The sequence below is a fragment of the Protopterus annectens genome, chromosome 4.part1, assembly GCF_019279795.1.
Source record: "Protopterus annectens isolate FY-2018-M chromosome 4.part1, PAN1.0, whole genome shotgun sequence".
NCBI lineage: Eukaryota > Metazoa > Chordata > Ceratodontiformes > Protopteridae > Protopterus > Protopterus annectens.
The window spans coordinates 453,052,853-453,075,170 of NC_056734.1; the positions used below are offsets into that span (position 1 = coordinate 453,052,853).

At 41.0% G+C, this 22,318-nt stretch overlaps 1 protein-coding gene across 1 annotated transcript in view; it reads right to left on the reverse strand.

The window, feature by feature from the left end:
- Window positions 1–22,318, reverse strand: part of SORD (sorbitol dehydrogenase) — a 354,351-nt gene that overhangs the window by 296,238 nt on the left and 35,795 nt on the right. Inside the window, exon 2 of the mRNA XM_044070272.1 lies at window positions 15,822–15,894. Coding sequence (XP_043926207.1) covers window positions 15,822–15,881 — 60 coding nt within the window. The 5' untranslated portion in view covers window positions 15,882–15,894. The remainder of the gene's footprint in view (window positions 1–15,821; window positions 15,895–22,318) is intronic.

Genomic DNA, 22,318 nt, shown 5'->3' on the forward strand with positions numbered 1-22,318 from the left:
ATACATAAGTATATCTCATTGTTTTAGACAATAACAACAGTTCTTTAGCATGATGCACTAAAGTATTTTATGTTTTATATATATTTTTTAATCCTTTTCTCCTTGCTGCCCAATAAAAAAAATAAAGTAAGTAAATAAATAAATAAATTAGCACTCTTGCAAGCAACATATTCATTCCCCAGTGAACCATCAACCAGTCATGGGAAACAGTCATCTAGGAAGCCATCAAGGCTTTTCTATTTTTGGACCCCCCCGTGGATGATGTGTACACTCACTGAAATAAGGCTATATGTACCTTTCCTGGTGTGTGCACACTCGCACATGCCTCCTGTAGCCTGCCATGTGGACACAACTTGGCAGAGTCTAGCAGATGCCTTTAGACAATACAATGCAGGACACAAACCTGTCTCCTCTGTAAGTGTTGGCACTGCAGTGGCTTGGTGAGCCAACAACAGCTACACCATCTCTCCTTCCATTGGCAACTCCTTTAGCATGAAGTGCTATTTTTTTCCATGTCACAACTGCATGAGTGCTCCATGCATTTGTAAATGCTACCCTAAGGTGTTCAGTGCCAAAGAATTCTAAACATAACACTTACCATCATGAACGCAATTTGTCCTGAAAATGAATGTAACATAATAGTGTGGCTATCTACCACCGATAATGTGTGATATTTGATTACCAATCTGACAATAATGTCATTAAAGTTAGAAAAGAAAACATTCTGGTTGTTTAAACTTTTCCACCTTAACTATTTCTACAAAACCACATCATCTTACTTCTGAAGTAATCAGCATCCATTTTGTTTTCCTCAATGATAACCTCTTAAATATATTACTGAAGTACAGAAACTAGTCTTTAGAATTTTTGCTTTCTCTTGCATTTATTTTCTAACATTCTACTGCATATTCTATATTCTGACAGACAGCTCTGAAAAATAAGATATACTAACAGTACACTATATGTCCAGCTTCATGTCTCAAAAGAAAAAGGTCATTCTAATGGGCAGCAGTACTATTTGCAGTTCATATTGTTTGGAAAACTGCCACAATTTAAGGTTGATGCCAATCAATCTGTTTGTAAAATATGAAATGTGCAACAGATAGTTGCAAAGTTAGTTTTAAATCTTTTTCCTAAGATGTCCTGTATTTACATTACATTTTCCTGACTGCAGATAGACACAATTTGTGAATATGTCATTTTACCTCCCTCCTACATCTGTCCATGCCCTTGTAAATGATTTTGTGGATTCCCTCCCGGTTTTACATTTCAGCAGTCCATTATATGGATCCACAATCATTTTAGTAATGAAGTTCTTTTGGAGAGTGTTATTCCTTGAAATTATATGGCTGCCATCAAGACTCCAGCATCTGTCCTTCCTATTCAGGGAGACTCCATTACACCTTCTTAACCGTCATTGTGAGCAGCTATGTCATGCTCCCCATCTCTTCTCTTTTTTAATGGAAAGGACTTGCACTCCTTTAGTCACATATAGTATAACTCCTTTAGTCACATATAGTATAACTCCTTTAGTCACATATAGTATAACTCCTTTAGTCACATATAGTATAACTCCTTTGGACTTGTCCTTTTGTGGCCTTCAGAAGCTCACCTAGTTCAAGGTGTGACAGACCAGGTTATAGTACAATGGAAACATCTCTTCTTCTAGAGACCATCCCATGGAAGAAACACCCCAGGATTCTGTTTGCTGTCCCAACTGTCCTCTCACTCACTCACTCTGCACAGGTACGATCACCCCCCCCTGCCCTTTTCTGCTGAGCTACCACCAGTTTACATCAGGGCTGTTAAAGTATAGTATTTTGCATCTGTCTGCACTGTTTCTCTACTGCCACTTTTCAGGCCAGTTGGTTGACCTTTGAAATCCAGCATTTAGTAATGAGATGGTAAAAAATAAAGTCAATAAAAATACTGCCAAAATCAAAGCAGAAAATGGGCATAAAAATACAGAATAAAATTGTTCATGTTATTAAGAAAAGTATTTATGATTAAAGGATTGCAAAGCTATCTGTTTTGTGGTGGTCAGGTCAACAGTTTTAACAATTACTTTTACTTCTTGTCTAAGACAGTAATTGACAGAACTGTACTAAAAAAAATTATAATCCATGCACAAGTTGTCTCTGTCTTTAAGATAATAAGGAATGGAAGTGCTAATATCTCAAACAGTAGTAATGTTACTTATCTTAGACTATATAAAGGAAACAGTAACAGAGTAGACTAACAAGCACACCAAATACATTTTTAACCCATTTTAATGGTTTCATTTCAGCTTCAGCTATAGGACTGCTGCCTATTCAGATGCCCAAAGTGGGAAAATTCCTATGAAAAACTGATAATATATAGGACAGATCATGCCCTCATTTTACTGCCAAAAAACTCCTTGTTATAGAAATGCTGTCCATTCATTCTATTGTACATACATAGTACCAAACGTACTTCAGATATAGTACTGAATTTTTTTATCCAACATTTGCAGAAAAACTTGAACACTTTTTCATGCTGCCATTGGTATAAATATTACTTTACTTTCACCAATTATTGGATGGTGTATGGGGTTTGGGTGGAACTTGCTACTGCACATCCTGCGAGGTAAGTTTCTAATACAAATGGTAACCCTTTAAATTCAGAAGTCTGTACCAACATGAGACAGGTGCTATACACAAAATAGTCTTTTTATCTATCTATCTATCTATCTATCTATCTATCTATCTATCTATCTATCCATTCCTGATCAGGTTAGCTCCATTAGTGACACCTTTTCAGGGAGAATCACGATGGTATTTATACTACTACTCGGAAAAATTTGATCCGGGCACTGGGGAACTTCCATTATTCTTTTCAAGAGGTGCAATGGGAACTTTTACATCAACCGGTGTTACCACCAACTGAAGCAGACAGGGCCTTGGTTTAACATTTTATCCAAAGTATGGCACAGTCAAGAGTACACCACCCCACTTATGTTGCACTAGTGTCAGCATCAGTCTTTCTGATATTGAAATAGAACCCCCAGCCTTCTGCATCGAAGGCAAGTGTGTTACCTGTTATGCCACGGACACCTCATGGTCTCAAACCAAAATTGTTGGGGCAAACAAGAGCTGTACCTATACTGCCATTTTCAAAATGCATCTCCCACTTTACTAGCAATGACTCTGACCACAGGCCTTTGCAATTTTTTTGAAGTTGGTCATAAAATAGCAATTACTGCATTCAAGCCACTTTTAAACATAATGCAGAACACAACTTTGGCGTATACAATAAAGCAGAAAAGCCTGGAAGAAAGTTGCCTCACAACACTTCAATGCTGAGAGATATCATACACTCATGATCCATGAAGAACAACAAAAGCAAATAAACAGACTTGGTCAGGTAGAACTATTTGTCGTCTCTTTCATCTGATGTCATGAAAATCTTATTACTATCGCACTTCTGGAAAGTGAGTCTAAAAAATGAGTCAGTAGTTTCTTTTCATGACATGGATACTGTTCTACAAATGAGGGTAGTCAGAAGACGGACATTCATCCATTATCTATCCACAACCAATTTTTTGCAGACGGAATCAAGGTAGTCACTTCAGCAGTGACAGTCAGCTACAGCCAAGGGTCACTCTGCTTGGTGGCTGCCCCTGAAGAAGTTATCCTTTCACACCACACTCGCATACACACACACACACACACACACACACACACACACACACTCGCATACACACACACACACACAGCCAATTTAGTGTGTCCAGTCTACCTACTACGTCTTTGGAATGTGAGAGAAACTCACACAAAACACACTGTAATAAGAATCTTTGTGTTCAACATCTTTGTATCATGTATAGTAAGGGCTAAAATGTGAAACTGCATTGCATGCAAAGAAATAAGCTAAAATAAGTTGTTTTTCTTGTAAAGGATTTGCTGACCAAAGAGGAGTGCACAGATGATACCTTGATCCAGGCACAAGCTTATCTTGTGCCTGACCTCTGACCATCTAAGGCTCCAGGATGTGAATTATAGCCTTGAGTGAAATTCCTTGTCTAGTAACCAGCCACTGTGTACGTGCAGGGAAGGGTATAAAAACCCATGTGAAGTGTACAGAATTTAGACTGCTGACATACCATGTATTTTGTAGCATGTCTCCATGCATGTAAAATAAACCTTTTTGCTTATTTTTATCTGCGTGATTCTTCCAGTATATGTTAAGAGTATTAAAATCTTTTGACATTTCTGGCCCAAGACCGTGGGGCCACCTCTTCATGCGAATCACATAAGAGGGACTGAAAAACCTGTACAGGAAAGGGAGAGCGAATCTCGGGCTCCCTTGAGCGGAAAGACCTCCGACAAAGAAGTGTAGTAGTAGAGGCCAGTCACTCTTAGATTCGATCCGATTGATGAACGGGGCGAAAGAACCATAGAAAGGTAAGCGTAACATTTTTTTTCTTTCTTTTTGTATTGTTCTCTTTTTAAAAAGAACAAAGGGACTAGTCATAAAGGAATTTCTTTTGTTTAAATTTTACAAAAGACCGGTAGAGATCTCAGGAAAAGGAAACAGTTTCGTTTTTAAATAAGAAAAATGGGAAACAGTTTTTCTTTTAAATAAGAAAAATGGGAATAGGAAGCAGCTGTTGTGCTAGTAAGGGCTGCTTAAATAAAAGGACTGAAAATGAGGAATATATGTTTAAATTACATCCAAGAAAAAAAAAAAAACTTAAAATACATAAAAAATGAAAGACAAATTATGGATTTAGTGGTAACTTAAACAGATCAGAATGTCAAAATTTGGTGAGAGATCTGCGTAGGGACACAGGAGGCAAAGTTAAAAATCCAGTAAAGGTGGGATTCCCTCAAGCACAGAAATGGTTAAAAGAAGCTAATAAGAGGCATAGGGAACAATTTTCGAATAAGGAAAGTGGTGGCTCGAGTGCAAAAGGTGCACTTTTGTCCATAAAGAAGATACGAGACATCTGTTGTCTGTATAAACCGACAGCCCACCCTTGTATCCAGAAGTCCCTAAAGAAATGGTCGGTCCACCCCAGTATCAGGAAAAAGAAGCAGAAAATCAAGAAAAGGTGTCCTCCGTAGTTTTACAGGAGGCATGCCATCCTGACTATGCTTTCTGACCCCACAAAAAGAATTAAAACTACAGTCAGTACCAAAATCCTTATGGTCCCTAGGACAGCACGACATTGGGCTAATAAAAACAGCAGGACAGGTTAAAATAACTCCAAAATCTGATTTTAGACCTCACAAGCGTCAGTATCCATTAAGTAAAAAGGCAGAAGAAGGCATTCTACCAGTGATCACGGCTCTACTGCGAGCTGGGGTTTTAATTCCATGTACAGATTCACTGCGTAACACACCCTTGTTCCCAGTAAGGAAACCAGACGGGACATGGAGAATGGTACAGGATCTGCAGGCTGTAAATGCTGCTGTAGTGCCAAGGGCTCCTATGGTCCCAGATCCATCTGTTTTGTTAAATGATATCCTTCCCACGGATAAGTATTTTTCTGTTATTGACATTAGTAACGCATTCTTTTCTATTCCCCTACAGGAAGATAGTAGGTTTTGGTTTGCTTTTACGTTTATGAGCAAGCGGTACACATACACACGACTACCGCAGGGATATTGTGAAAGCCCTACAATCTTTTCGCAAGAAATGTCAACAAACCTGGCACAGTTTCAACCAGAGCATGGCTGTCATCTACTACTGTACGTGGACGACATCTTACTGGCTGCACCCACGGAGGCTGTCTGTGAGTCCGAAACTATTCGGTTGTTGCATTTTTTGGCGAAAGAGGGACATAAGGTAAATAAATCTAAATTACAATTTTGTAAAACTGAAGTACGGTATCTAGGCTATACCATTTCAATTGCTGGTAGACAACTAGATAACTGTAGAAAAGAAGCTATTTTACAGGCACCAATGCCCAGCACAAAAAAAAGAAATGATGTCATTTTTAGGAATAACAAATTTTTGTCGTAGTTGGATTCCCAACTATGCAGAGGAAGTAAGTCCACATTCAGGACTTATTTTCGCACTTCCCATGGCAGCACATGACGCTGCAATGGGATGGATAAGGCAATACAGGCATTTACTAGGGTAAAACAGTTGATAGCAGGATCTGCAACACTTAGCTTCCCTGACTATACAAAACCCTTTGTTCAGACAGTAGATTGTAAGCAGGGCTTTATGACATCGGTTCTGTTGCAAACTTATGGGGATAAGTTGAGACCATTAGCTTTTTATTCCAGTAAATTGGACACAGTGGCACGATCTTTGCCACACTGTGTACAAGCAGTAGTCGCAGCCGCACAGGCTGTGCAAGCGTCTGCAACCCTAGTTATGTTTCATGACTTGTCATAGGTGACTCCATAGTCAGACACACTGACGTCCCACTCACCAGGCTGAACAAGGAGAGGGTCACAGTAAGCTGCCTATCGGGCGCTAGAATCCGCCACATAACACAAGCACTCGGGTCACTCCACAGCAAGTACAAATATGACACAGTCATTGTCCATGCTGGTGTGAACGACCTGAGACGTACCTCCCTGGACTGCATGAAAAGAGACATAGAGGAGCTCTCTGATTATGTAGCCCAGGCAGGTATGACCCTAACCCTGAGCAGTATCCTTCCTTCACCAAGAATGATGCCACAATATAGAGACAAGATGATCAGCTTTAACAATTGGCTTAATGTCTGGTGTCATTCAAAGGGATCCAGTGTCTGTCTGCCTGGGATGACATGCTTGACAAGCCACGCTGCTTAGGGGCGGCTTGCACCTGTCACCCTGGGATTCCAGATATTGGCTAAGGCTCTTGCCACCCCATAGTGCCTTTTTAGGCAAGGCTCAAATTCTAAACCTACCACCCTAGAAAACAAAAATGGGAAGAAATTGAGGGTAATGCTGCTCAATGCCAGAAGTCTAAATCTCAAAATGCACTTTTCGAGGCCCTTCTCAGTATGGAGAACATCGATGTCTGTGCTGTAACTGAAACCTGGTTCAAGGCTCCTGAGAGCACCCGGCACTATTAGGTTTTACCTCATATCATGCGTTCGGCCCCAAAACCCGGACCACTCCACAAAAGGAGGGTGTATCCATATTCATAAAGGATACTCACACCTCCAGGTTGGTGGCAGCATGAAGCTTGGAAACCATCCAGGTGCAACTAACAATAGGCAAAACTGCTCTACAAATTGTAGCATGCTACAGGCCACCCTCTCAAACTCAGGAACCCCACACAGACTTCCTGAAGACACTGGAGGGTATAAATGTATCTCCAAACACCATCATATTGGGTGACTTCAACTACCCGAATATAGACTGGGAACATTACTCAAGCCCTAACTTTCTAGCCCAACGGTTCCTGGAGTTCATAAATTCAAATGCCATGGAACAGCTAGTCACTGTTCCCACGAGAGGAGAAAATATACTAGATCTCATTGTCACAAACATGGGGACAAAATGCTCCACACGTATATCCCTCATTGGTGAGATCTGATCATAAACTAATCTCACTGGAAATCCACATCCGCCCCACCCCAAACAAAAAGACCATAGTGAAGAACTTCTCTAAAGCAAACTTCACACTACTCAAGACTGGTGTGGTATCCTTCAAGGCCCCTGAGTCAGAGGAAACCACAACCCAAGCTGCGGAAGCCCTTACAAATGCCTTCTATGAACACCTCCAGGACTGCATGGATCAGGCAATCCCAAATAAAACCAAGACTCTTTCCACAAAGGGCAAAGCGTCCAGTCTGGTGGACCCCAGCCATTAACAAACTTTACAATAAGAGGAGAAAGCTATTACATGATAGAACAAAATCCATAAAGGAAGTCACCCTGATCATTATTAGTAAAAAAATCGAGCACTCATAAAATCAACTAAGGCCAATTTTGAGAGAAAAATTGCCATGGATTCAAGGACAATCATAAGGCCTTTTTCAGCTATGTTAGGAACCTGGGTGGAAACTCACAGATATGCTCAGAATTAGTCCAAAATGATACAAAAATCACTGAACCCACAGACATTGCCAACATACTGGCAGACAGGTTCAGTGCAAACTTCACCCCTCTCCCCTAAAGGAGATAACTATCCCAGCCGAGTGTAGCCTCCCGGACATCTCAAATGCGCAGGTGAAAGCTGCTCTCTCTAAAGCTAAAAACACAGCATCAATGGGACGGATGGTGTCCCGGCTGTGTGCTACCTGAGCTAAATGAGGAATTAAACCGCACATAAGGCAGCTGTTTAATCTCAGCCTTACCACAGGATCGTGCCCAAGGGTGGCGTATGGCAACTGTGGTCCCACTCCACAAAGGTGGCCTCTGGACCCTGGTAATTACAGCCCCATAAGCTTAACAAGTCTAGTCTGCAAAGCTATGGAGAGGATCATAATGGAGCTCATAAACAAAGATATAGGGGACTTGCAGACATTGGACCTGACCCAGTTTGGCTTTGTCAAGGGAAGATCATGCCTTTTGAACTTGGTGACTTCTTGAAATAGTCACCAAGGCCATTGATGAGGAAAGGCAGTCCATACAGCCTACCTTGACCTTGCAAAGGCTTTTGACACAATACCCACTCGGGTATTGTAGAAAAACTTACCAGCTTAAATGTAGACCCATATGTCACAAGATGGGTTGCAAACTGGCTTAAGGACAGAACCCACAGGGTTAGAGTTGCTGGCGCTGTGTCAGACTCCAAGCGGTCACAAGTGGTGTCCCACAGGGCTCGGTCCTTGGCCCCTATTGTTTGGCATCTACTTCTCAGAAGTACAGGCCAACATGGGAGGACTTTGGCTGACAAAGTTTGCAGATGACTGCAAACTCCATAGTGGAAAGTGCATCGGACACTGATATCCTTCAGAAGGGACTCACGGAAACAGATAGCTGGTGCCAGAGCCATGGCCTGAAGTTAAGCGCCAAAAATGTATAGTCATACCCTTGGGAAAAACAAGGTAACCCCAAGCTACCATATAGGTGGCAATCCACTAAGCACAGAAGAGGTTATCAGGGACCTGGGGACCCAGGTTGACAGTGGCCTTTCTTTTGACACTCACATTGCTAAAGTGGTTAGAAAGACCTTCTACATTGCCCACCTGATCATGAAGGGATTCACATCCAGATCTAGTGAGGTCATTGTTCCCCTGTACTCTTCACTTATCAGACCAATGATCGAGTACAATGCCCCATTAGGGATGTATCTCACCCGACCTCTGCAGCAATTGGAGAGACCCCAAAGTTCCTCACCAAAAGGATAAAGGGACTCCAAAATCTGTCATATGCTGCCAGATTGAAGAAACTCCAGCTCTATTCAGTCGCATACAGTCTGCTCAGAGGTGACATGTGCCTGACATACAAGGCCATGTCCAACCCGGAATTAATGGACATGCTCCACCTCAAAAAATCCAAATCCACCAAAACCACTAGAGCAAGCGACTTAAACCTTAACGGATATAAATAGGGCGTGCTGGAGGGATAGATTTATCACTCAGAGACTCCTATGCTGTGGAATAAAATCCCGGTCCATGTGAGGCAGAGCACCTCGCTGACTCTGTTCAAGAGAAATCTAGACCTGTGGATGGGAGATCGTAGGTTTACCCCGGGAATCATCTCTGGGTCACTGCTGGACAGAGGCACAACAAACTAATGGGCACAGTATTTTTTCATATAAGGGGTGGCGTAAGCCACAATAATTTGGGCTAGGCTTATAAATGCCTTAGGGCAGATAGCCTAGTATAAACCTATGAACCTATGAACCTATGAACCTTACGAGTACCGCACTCTGTCGTGGTAATACTACTACAGGATAAAGTTACCTTTCTCTCTCTCCTAGCAGACACTTATCCTGCATGACAACGTTACTATCACAACCACACATGACCATTGAGCGATGCACCACTCTTAATCCAGCCACGCTGTTACCTACAGCTGACGATGGTGCCCCTCACGTGTGTTTAGATTTAATACACTCTAATGTCTTACCAAGACCAGACCTTAAGGACCAACCTTTGGCAAATTCAGATTGGACCCTGTTTGTAGATGGGTCAGCATGTAAAAATGAGTCAGCCATTACACAACTGGGTTATGCAGTCACAACTGAGACTACGGTACTAGAGGCAAGACCCCTCCCCAGGAACCTGTCCGCAGAAGCGGCCAAATTGATTGCTTTGTCCAGAGCATGCACCATTTCCAAGGATAAGGCAGTTACTATCTACACAGATAGTCAGTATGCTTTTTCCACGGTCCATGTCTTTGCACAGCAATGGAAAAATAGGGGAATGGTTACGGCCTCAGGAAAGGAAATAACCCACAAGGATTTAATCCTTAGCCTCTTACAAGCTGTCCAACTGCCATGGGGACTGGCCATCTGTAAGTGCGCAGCGCACACGAATGCCAAGGATCCAGTACTACTTGGAAATGCACTGACTAACAAAGCTGCAAAAAGTGTAGCCTTAACCTCTACTTTTGCACTCGAGACCACACAGAAGGAACTTTACCCTACAGATAAATTTGATCTACAAACTTTACAGGTAATGCAGGAACTTAGTACAGTTCGGGAAGAACAGCGATGGGTTAAATATGGGGCTATTCAAAAGCAGGGAGTTTTGTAGGTCCAAATGATAAGTATGTCTTGCCAACAAACCTTTTTACGTATGCCTCATTAATGACGCATGGCCCATCTCATCTGGGCCCTGCTGCTATGGTTCAAATGATCCAGCAAATTTTCTGGACCAAGGGCTTTATAGCATACGCTAAATGATTTTGTTTATCATGCCTACTTTGTGCACGATACCATGGTGGTGGGGTGCAGATCACCCCAGCAGCTTTTCCGCTGCCTCCGTATCCATTTCACACAATCTGCATGAATTTTATTGAACTAACTCCTGTTCAACAGAAGCGATTTGTGTTAGCCATTATTGACGCTTTTACGAAATGGGTTGAAGCTTTTCCGGTAGCACACCCAGATGCACTGTCGGTAGCCAAGGCCCTTACAAATAACATTATCCCTCATTTTGGGCTACCTACATGCATCTATTCTGATAATGGCACACATTTCGTAAACCAAGTTATTCAAAAGCTGGCGCGTTTTCAGATAGAGTTAAAACACCATTGTGCCTACCACCCACAGTCAGCAGGGTTGGTTGAACGCCATAATGGCATTCTCAAAGGCAAGTTACGTAAACTCATGGCCGAGACACATCAGTCTTGGATAAACTGCTTACCTCTGGCACTCCTGTCCATGCGTACCACTCCCACCTCAAAAGGGGTCACACCATTTGAACTATTATACGGGAGACTTTATTACGTCCCGCAGTGGCAAAATTTTTGCCTGCGGAATGTGAGGGGGGTGAAGAGATAGCAGATTACATGAGGAAACTGTTGCTGACCAGAACTAACACTTCTCTAACGAATGATTGCTTTTCAGATCAGAAGAACAACAGGATCCTGGAAGCGAAACCCGGGAACTGGGTTTGGATTAAAATTGTCAAGAGGAAGACGTGGGTCTCCCCCAAGTGGGAAGGTCCATACCAAGTTTTGATAGAAACACCTACAGCAGTCCGAATAAAAAAAAAAAGAACATCGTGGATCCATCTGACACACTGTAAACTGGTAAAACAGTTTGAACTGGACAAAAACTTGAGTTCCCCTGAGGAACACTGATTAGTAGTAATCTTGTTTTGTATGAATATCTGACTATTGTAGCAATGCAGAGAAATACCGGAAGGGAGTAGCCTTTCCCACAAAAGCATTCCAAACTAATTTTGTTGTTAATAAGTGTGATTGTTACTTTTCTGTTTTGGCCGTTTTTATTTTTCAAACAAGACTAGCCAAGTAAAGAGAGATGATGCACATGCTCTATCTTTTAATGTTTCAAATTGTTGGATATGCACGGCTATCCCTACTGTACATGGTGGTCTAATGTTAGGTACAGTCAGTTTGGGGGCAAATGATACATGGACTAATTTACTATTTGAAACTTCAAATGTAGCCTTAAAGGACAAAATAGCATTACCCCTCATGGGTCGCCAGAATGGAACTGTAAGGTTGGATGGAGTCAGTGTAATGTAACCATAATTCATAACTGTACAATAGATGGGCACTGTGCAGCAGTTTCAAGCCTATAAGAGTGCTTGTTAATAGTACAGGGCTTATTAATGGCACAAGTTTCTTTGAAAAAATGTTATCTGTGTATGACCTTTTGTTTAAAGGGCTGCAAGACAAAGGAAATCACTCTGCTCCAGTCAATATTACACTTAAAGTAAATGATTGTTATTTTATCTGTGGTAGAAAAGCATACAAATGGTTACCAAGGAATTGGTCAGGCAGTTGTTTTTTGGGTTATTTAGCACCAGCTATAAGACAAACATTTTCTCTTCCCCAAGGTAAAATCTGAAATATGCGTACTGTTAATAAACCTGTTAATCCGTAGGTAACGTTGATGCATCCTGGATCTATCAACGATTTGGCCCATAGTAGCAGCAAGGGGCTATCACACATGGACTTGGGCGATGATGTTATTTCCTGGGCTGGTATTCTTCCAGCTTATGGGACAGTAAAATCCATTTGGGAGCTCAGAAAACTGTCAAAACTGTTAAAACCCTGAGCAATGCAACTTTTTCTGCACTAGAATTGGTGACGGATGAGTTAACTGCAATGAGGACTGTAGCATTGCAGAATCGTATGGCGCTCGATTTCACCCTAGCGGCGAAAGGAGGTACTTGCGAGTGTTGTCCGTTCATTACAGACAACGAATATGACATTAACAGCCATCTGGAGATCCTACAACAAGTTTCTAAACTTACAAAACCAGGACAAAATCCATTAACTGACTTTTTCCAAAATTGGTTTGGAAATTGGGGAACAGTACTTATGAATGTCTTAATTGCTATATGTGTTGGTGCCATTATATTCCTACTGTTGGGTTGTTGCTGCATTCCTTGCATCCGAATGATAATATCAAATGTATTGTCTGCCAATGCAACTAAAGCTTATTATTCTGAATATACAGAACATGAGTCATGCGAAAAACTGTATGAATAAAATGTATTACTGATGATACAAAGTGTTGTTGGGGGGAAATATAGTAAGAATCTTTGTGTTCATCTTTGTATCATGTACAGTAAGGGTTAAAATGTGAAACTGCATTGCATGCAAAGAAATAAGCTAAAATAAGTTGTTTTTCTTGTAAAGGATATGCTGACCAAAGAGGAATGCACAGATGATACCTTGATCCAGGCACAAGCTTATCTTGTGCCTTACCTCTGACCATCTAAGGCTCCAGGATGTGAATTATAGCCTTGAGTGAAATTCCTTGTCTAGTAACCAGCCACTGTGTACGTGCAGGGAAGGGTATAAAAACCCATGTGAAGTGTACAGAATTTAGACTGCTGACATACCATGTATTTTGTAGCATGTCTCCATGCATGTAAAATAAACCTTTTTGCTTATTTTTATCTGCGTGATTCTTCCAGTATATGTTAAGAGTATTAAAATCTTTTGACACACACAGAGGACATGAATCAAACTGGAGAATCTCTTGTTGTGAGGTGACAATGATATCCACCATGCTACTCTGCCACCCCTAAATCTTCTGTTTATAATGGCACAATTACTTCTTGCCAGATTCTATAATTATGGTCAGGGCTCCTCTTGCTAACTTTACATATTATATTGTTTTAAGAAAGAGAAAAAATTAAGGGTCCACTGAAATTTACTCCCTAGAAAATGGTCCCTCCTGCCAAAATCTTGAATCCTACCTCAAGAACTCACATGGTACCACTGCACTATTCTTGATGTATTTAAACAGAAATTCCTTTTCATTTTCACTGAACTCACATTTTCTGGCATAGCTCTCAACCTTCCATATCCAAAATGAGAAACACTAGCCCTCATAATGTGGAACAAATGGGCAAAATGTGGAATACATACTAATGGCTTACTAACCACTTCAGCTAGGAAGGTCATAGGATGGTTAAAATATGCTGGTTTTACTTATAAAGAAGATATTTTAATGAATTAATATGATTCATATCTATTTACAATGTATTTCACTTAAAAAAAATCCTAACACTGAATGTGTGACAAGAGTCTTTCAATGTGGAACTTTGAGGAACTTCGAGGAACGTGAACTTTTTAAGACCCAAATGAGGTACGTTCCTCATAATGAGGTACACTTGAGAGGTGTGTTTTCTGGATAAAAAGTAATAAGGAAGGTGAGAGAGATCGAAGAAAGTAAAGTATTCTGCTTTACGAGTAGCTTACCAATGACATCTGCCCTTCTATTTTAGGGTCGCTGGTTAGTTGTTTGCGCAGTCAAGGGGCTGGATAAAAATAAAACAAAAAGCCATGAATGATATGCTCCTGAGTGAGCCAACGTTGGGCTGAGAAGTTAAAGGTGATTGCACCTGCCTGAGGTGGTGGTAGTGCAAGTAGATGTAAAACATCACGCAGCACTCATTAAAAAAAAAAAAAAAGAGCAGGGGAAGTTTCCAGTGTGCTGGACATATTTTCCCTAGTCAGTATGAATACCACCTCAGGTCTCCCCGGAAAAGAAGCCAAGTGAAACTACCTCAGTCAGCCAACAGAAAATAAAATAAAATAAAGTAAATAAATCCACATCAGTATTTAATTAAGGTTAACCTGGTAACAATTATCAAGAAATGACTTTGTGCATACTAATCTATGGATATATGCTTTTGTTAGGAATTGCATAAAGTATGATATAAGGTAGGGGTGTGTGTGTGTGGTGTGTGGTGTGTGGTATGTGTGTGTGTGTGTGTGTGTGTGTGTGTGTGTGTGTGTGTGTGTGTGTGTGTGTGTGTAGGACAGTGTGCGCGTGTGTGTGTGTGTGTGTGTGTGTGTGTGTGTGTAGGACAATGACATTACAACAACTCAAAGGAATGGCAAAAGCTAATACATCAATTCACCCAAGTATCTACACCATGTATCTACTGACTAAATGAACTGGTCTGCTGCAGACAGAGAGAGAAAGTCAAGACCAAACACTGGATGCTGGAATGCAGGGCAGGCACGTTAACTCCAGTCATTTACAGTGGACTATCTACTGCCACAGGAGATCAGACAGCAGCATTCACTTAAGAATGCAGAACAACCAAGCAGACTCACTGTGGCCAGGAAAGGTTACAGATTGTGGCAGAAGACTGCTTTAAAAGGCAAAGGAAAAATAAAATAACATTTATTTTAATCATTTATTAATGGCTTAGGAGTATTGGTCAATGGGAAACGTTTTAAGTTATGACTCATACAACAAAGGCAAAGGTTAAGTAAACAGCTTAAAATAGCCTGTCAAGCAGAATTATCTCAAAGAAAACAAAAGGAAGAGTGCCGAGAACAGAACATGCAACCTTACACAGGTAGGATGAAGAAGTCAATCATTAACTGGTAGACATCTGGGCCACAGTTAAGACAGAGGAACAAATAAGATGTGTGTAATTATTTATTAACAAACTTAAAAACATACATCGGTGTAACAAGAAGAAACAAGAAAACATTCACAAGATGAATGCACACAACAGCCAATTACAAACCTTTGCTTTGATTAATCAACATATAGTTTTCTAGTGATCCACTTGCAACCCTTGTTGAGCACAACTAAGCTGTGTCATGTACAATTTAAAGGCATGCAATTAATAATAAAAAAAAAATCAGCTGCTATAAATTTCTAATACAATAGTCAACAAGTAATCTTTGGCATACACCACCACAGCTCCTGGAGTTGGACCCCACCCCCCTCAACACACCCAGCAAAGTCAAAAAAAAAAAAAAAAAAAAGTCTTTTCAGATTTGACTTACCAGTCTGAGGTCCCCAGCTGCATGCACTACCACTGAGAGATTGTCTGTTTCACTTGTCATTTCTGCTTCAAGGCTGTAAAAACAAAAGTAAATGTGAAGGCTACTTTATGATACCAGTTCTGCAGACTGTTTTTGTATTATTCAGTCAATTCAAGTTTCCTCACAGTTCTACTACTGAAACAAACACGAAAGTGTCTATACCTTGTTTAAGTTCAAAGGTCCCTCCTCTATTTATCAGTAACTACCTGTGGGGGGGGAGGGGGGAGTGTAGTCATGCCCTTATAATTTAACAGCCAATGCCACTATGTGGTCTGAAATCACCAAATAATCAGTTCCTTTATACTGAAATGAAGTGTTGAAGCTGGTCATTACTCGGATGTCTTTTAAAAATAGCGTTTGTGCTAATGGCAGTTGGAACACCTTCTAGCAATGTTGAGCACCTAGCCACAAAAACAGTAATCTCTCAGTCTGTGCTGGAATTCCAGTCAGGAAATTGGCAGTATCTTAAATGTCAAAGATTACTTGCTGATTATTGTAAATCAATCCTTTAAACATGTAATGTCTGGAATTTGGCAAAGAGGGTTTAAGGTTGTGAGCAGTAGTTCCCAAGGCACAGGGTTTGATTCCCTCAGCCCACATTTGCCTCCTGTGTGACCTTGAGCAAGTTTTTTAACCAGATATTGCTCCCATGTCACCCCAGAACAGGGACTGTGTCTCCAATGCCCTACCTGGTTAACAAATGAATACTATTATGTACGTAATGATAAAGGTACACTGGAATAAACAATGCCCATAATATTCATCAGATCACTGCATTTTATCTCTGGTTTTCTCACCATCCCATAAAAATTAGCAGACAGATGACTACACCTTTCAACCTCTTAGTGCAAGATATCTGGACAAATACTAAAATAATGGGGGACAAAGGACCAAAAATAGGAACAAATTTTAAATATTGCTCTTATAAACTTAGAAAGTTGCAAGAATAACAGGATTGTGTTAATGTGCATTTTTCTGAGGGATATGAAGTCTGAAAAGCAAATGTATGTCATTATTTAGTGACTTCAATCCTCAATGATTTACCAGAAAATGACAAATTTTCAGAGGAACAGAATAAATGAGGCAATGCATGTGGACATGTATATTTCAGTCTCTTTATTGTTCTCGACAACACATTACAAGTGGATAGTTTGGCTATACTGTAGAGAAACACAGAGTCTTTAAACCCTGCAGATGCCCATAAAGATTAAGGTACCTTTTGTTTGGATTTTAGTTGGGATATTTTGCAGACACCTAACGTTTGAGCAACATGCGTCCATTGTTATAAGTCCGTCCATGTTGTGCAGCTTATAAACAAAGGAATTGTGTCTAGATCTAGGGAAGCCACTGCTTCCCTTTACTCAGTCCTCATTAGGCCCATCATTGAATATAATGACCCCTTTGGCATGTATCTGTGCAGCTACATGCAAAAACTGAAACACCCACAGAGATACCTAATTAAAAGGATACAATGCCTAAACAACATGACTGACATGGACTGACTAAGCCATATCGCAATACTTGCTATCCTATAGACTATTAAGAGGTGACTTGGTGTCTGGCATACAAGGCATTCTCCAACTCATTACTGATGGATTTATTGCACATCAGCAAGTCAAATGGCATCAGAAATATTCGGTCTAGGGATCTAAACCTCTTCTGCAACATCAACAGAATGGTTTGGAGGGGCAGGTATATCTCACAGAGGATAACAGTGCTCTGGAACAGACTCCCCATAACATAAGACAAAGTTCATCCCTGTCTATTTTCAAATGCAATTTAGGTCTGTGAACAGGAAAAGGAAAATATACCCCAGGACTGCTCCCAGAACTACTACTGGACACAAGGTTGCCAGATTTCCAGCCCCCCAGGTAGGGACAAAAAAAAAAGAAGGTCTCTCATGGCAAGTGAAGACCAAAAAAGGTCTTTAATGCGGAACACAGTTCCACATTAAAGAACAGTAGCTCTGCACTAAACACGGAGCTTCTCATGTTTAATGCATTGCAGTTCCGCATTCAACACAAGTAGCTCCATGTTTAGCGATTTTTGATTGGCCCGTATACCGGCATGTGGGCCAATCAAAAATCGCTAAACACAGAGCTTCTCGTGTTTAATGCGGAACACAAGAAGCTCTGTGTTTAGCAATTTTTGATTGGCCCGTATGCCAGGTATACGGGCCAATCAAAAAAAAAAAAAAAAAAAAGACAAACAAAGCGGAGGCTGGCCGGGATTTAAACCGGCAGGGTGGGACTCGGGATCAGGTTGCTGATCTCGGGGCAGTCCCGCCCAAATAGGGATGTCTGGCAACCCTGACTGGACACAGGCAGCTCCTAAATGCTTTATCCCATGCATGGGTCCTCTCAAATTATTTATGGTATGATCCCAGTTATTCTTATTGGGGTAATATATAATTACCTACAAAGGGATGGGTAAGGAAAATCAATAATCAAATGGGATAGGTTATTTTGAGCACTAGGCGTTAAATGGCCTGCAAGGGCAGCTAGCCTAGTACTTACCTATGAACCCACCACTCAGCTCCTCTGCTGTTGTGCATTTTCCATCATTTATACAATCCTTGTTACTTGAAGGCTGAACTGTATTGAATGCACTTCTACCATATTCAGCCAGCTATCGCCATATTTCATCTGGGTGAACTGATCTTTTGTTACATGCACTGCAACATGTAATACCTCGAATACAATGTATCTGGCTACTTGCAACTGCTGTCAAAGCTTCTGTGTAGGGAAATCAACTAAAAAACTACGTGATTGTATAGTAGAACACAGATCAGATACTCATAGGGCTATTTTATCTAATGCCATTGCTAAACATATTACTGAATTGGGTAAAAAGCATGAATTTAGTTTCAGAGTGATTGATATTCTGTAAAAAACTTTGAGAGGTGGTGATGTGAATAATAGTTTGGAAATGAAAGAATATAATTGGATTATTAAACTAAGAGCTGGCCATGTACCTCATATAAAAAAATGGTTTCTATAAAACCAGTTTTGAAACACAAACAGCTCTGCTTTAAATAGTTTTTAAATGACAGTGTAGTACATGGTCAAAAACCCTGTCAAAAAATCTTTGACAATTATGCTCAGATTGTTTTAATTGCTTTTGAATGACCTTAATTAATTGTACATTTTGGTTGGCTGTTCATTATCTCATGACCACTGATTTTAATTTAAATGTATCACAGAAATTGTGTTTTTTATCACACTGAAGAAGGATTTTATCCAAAAGCTTTGTCTTTTAATAAAAGGTTTTGGCATAGCTGAGCCATGTTCATGTTTTTGTTTGCATTTATTTGGTAATGCAAAGCATATCACGGTCCTCTGGTTCTTTTTTGCTTTTGTTAAAATTAGATAGTCTTTTATACAGGTCTATATTTGAAATGCTTACTTATTACTGATGGAGTCTAACCTGCTGATTGTTAGTAACGTTTGTTAGTGTGCTTTGTCCCTTCCATTTTTTTGACTTCCAGATTTTTCTTTTTATTAATAGAAGTAAGCGCAAATAATCTCATCACACGACCAATGTGTAGTTTGCAGAGAATGGGGGTTGGAAGGTGGAGCAGGGCTGCATACCAACAACCTCACACTCTGTCATGCGTGCCAGGGCTTTTTCCTCAAGGATCAACCTTCACAGTAATAATGTCAGCTTGTGGGTGGAGAAGACAAGAGTGGCAACCAAATGTGAGACCTCACCAGGCCCCAAAGCAACTGCATCTCATATAATCAGATAATGATTCAAACAAGAACACTTGTCCATCTACCTACTTAACTGAATAAACTACTGGAAACTTCAACAAGGTGTCTTTATTCCTCCCACAGGAAGGGTATCAGAGAGAAAGAGTCACTCTGATCTGCTAGCTAAAGTGATTTTATCTGGACTAATGCACTATACTGTGTTCCTCCGGGATGGAGGAAGCAGATACTCCTTGGATAAGGATGCTTGGCAATGCACAACCGGTATGAGAAAGAAATACTCATTCAAAGGAGAGATGCCTGGCAACGCACCCCACTATGACAAAGAAATACACCTCCTTAGGAAGGATGCCTGGCAATATTCCCCCAGTATCAGAAACCAATACTCCTACATAGGAAGGATGCCTGGTAAAGCATTTCTCACTCTTTGCTGCTACCACTGAATATAGAAATTCAGTTTGTTAATCTTGGTTGCAACCCTTACAGTTTTCCTATGGCACACTGAAGACCTATACTTTTACTTGTTTCAGTGAACAAAGATGGTAGAATTGTTACCACAGCAGTGGCATTACCCCCTTTTTTTATTTTGTACATGCGGTCAGGGTGTCACATCAGCAGTGACCATCACCTAGAGCCTATGTTCACACTGCTCAGTGGCTAGCTACTTCCTCTAATAAATCTGGCTAATGAACAGTCCAGCTGAATTCAATTTGCTTGATGGAAAAGAGAAACAATAAGCCTAACTATTCTGCAATGTTAATTAGGTTCTCCGGTTCGATCCTCGGCCGGGGTGCCTTCTGTGTGGAGTCTGCATGTCCTCCCTGTGGTCGCGTGGGTTTCCTCCGGGTGCTCCGGTTTCCTCCCACATCCCAAAGACATGCTGCAGGTAGATTGGACACTCTAAATTGGCCCTAGATGTGAGTGTGTGAGTGTGTCTGCCTTCTGTGGAAGGTTGGGCACCGGGTTGGCAACTCGACACTGTAAAACTCCACTGCCAATCATGAGCGGACAAGGTGATCCACTGTGGCGACCCCTAACCGGAAAAGCCGAAAGAAGAAGAAGAATTCTGCAATGTTAATTACATTTAATACCCTCCTTCTCCATTCTTCCTACTATTCCCAGCTAAACCTTTCTCTACCTGTCCTGTGCTCCCTGGAAAGACTCTGTGGATTTTACTGCCACCATCGTTTCCAGTAGTTCACTCCTTGGGTCTTCAAAAGGAACTCTAAGGAGTTCTTGGTCCTTACAATTTGCTGTCTGTGATCCCATCTTCCCCTTTTGTTATTCTTGTTGGTGTCAGTAATGCAACAGGTAGCACACACTTTTGGTGCACAGGGCTCTGGATTCTACTTTTACACTAGACAGATGGATTGCTAACACTGCAGTGTGGCATAAGGAGAAGGTGCTGCACTCCTGAGTGTGTCTTTCTTTGGATGAGACGTTAAACTGAGGTCCCATCTGCTTAAGTTGGTCGTAGTTCAGCTGAATGTAAAAGATCCCATGGCATCAATCAAAAAGAGAAGGGGAAGTTCCCCAATGCCCGCAGTCAGGGCCGGCAACTCAGCACATAAAAATCTACTGCCAATCATTAGCGGACCGGAGTTCCGCTGTGGCGACCTCTAACTGGGAAAAGCCGAAAGACACAACAACAACAACAACAACTATAAATACTACACAAATCTCCCTTGAAAACAGCCCACTAACCAAGCTAGACTAACCTGCTCAACAAATGAATAAATACAAAAAAATGCCCCCCCCCCAATCACTCTGAAATGGTCCTGTGCACTAGTATCATATCCATTTCATCTCTTCTGGGTTCAGATGAAACGAGCTCTTGCTCCTCTAGCCTTTGGTCATATCTACTCCCTACTGTCCATGGATCTTTCTAGGGATGGCTCTGGAATCATTAGCAGTTTGATACTATTTTGTTTTTATGGCCTCTAGAACTACATAAGGTACTTTAGGTATGGCCTGACTAGCAGTCAGGTGAGGGGGAGCATTACCTACTTGCTTCAAGATTCCAGCTCCCAAGGATACACTCCAACATTCTCTTCACTAGTTCCACGGCTACAGCAAACTCACTTTTTCCTGGTGGCCCTCTCCTGGTGAAATCAACATGCTAGATCCTTTTCCTGTTCTTCTGCCCTCAGTTCCATTCCCCCAGCTAATACCACACAGCAGGTCTTTATGTTTGCCTACACAGAACATTAACTGTCACTTTTCTGCCCTATTAGTCATGTTTTGTAAATCCTTCCTTATGGTCTTCCTCCATTTTTCATTATTTGACCTATCTTTGTGTGAAATGCAGTCGGCTCGTCCTGTTATCTCTTCCCTCAGATATTTGTGAGGCAAACACCTTAAAAATACCGGACACAGAACAAAATTCTCCCAAGTTACTCCACCATTCACTTTCCACATTCCCAACAGCATCACTTTCATTGAAGTCCTCTGTGTCCTACTCTTCAGCTGTGTAGAAATCCAGTTCCTTAATCTTGGTCCAGTTTTCCAGTCAACCTCCATTGTGAGACTGAGTCAAGGCCAGTATCTAGGTTGTTCTGGAGATTGTTGTACTGCATAAAATTAACTCTTATTATTCCCTCCATGACATTCCTTCTCATTGTTTGTAGACCAACAGACCTGTAGTTCCATGGAATCTTCCTACATCTTGACTTTGAGAAAGGGCATCAAACATACTGTCCATCAGTCCTCAGGAACTTTGGACTTGGTCAGTAATCTGCTGAACAGTTC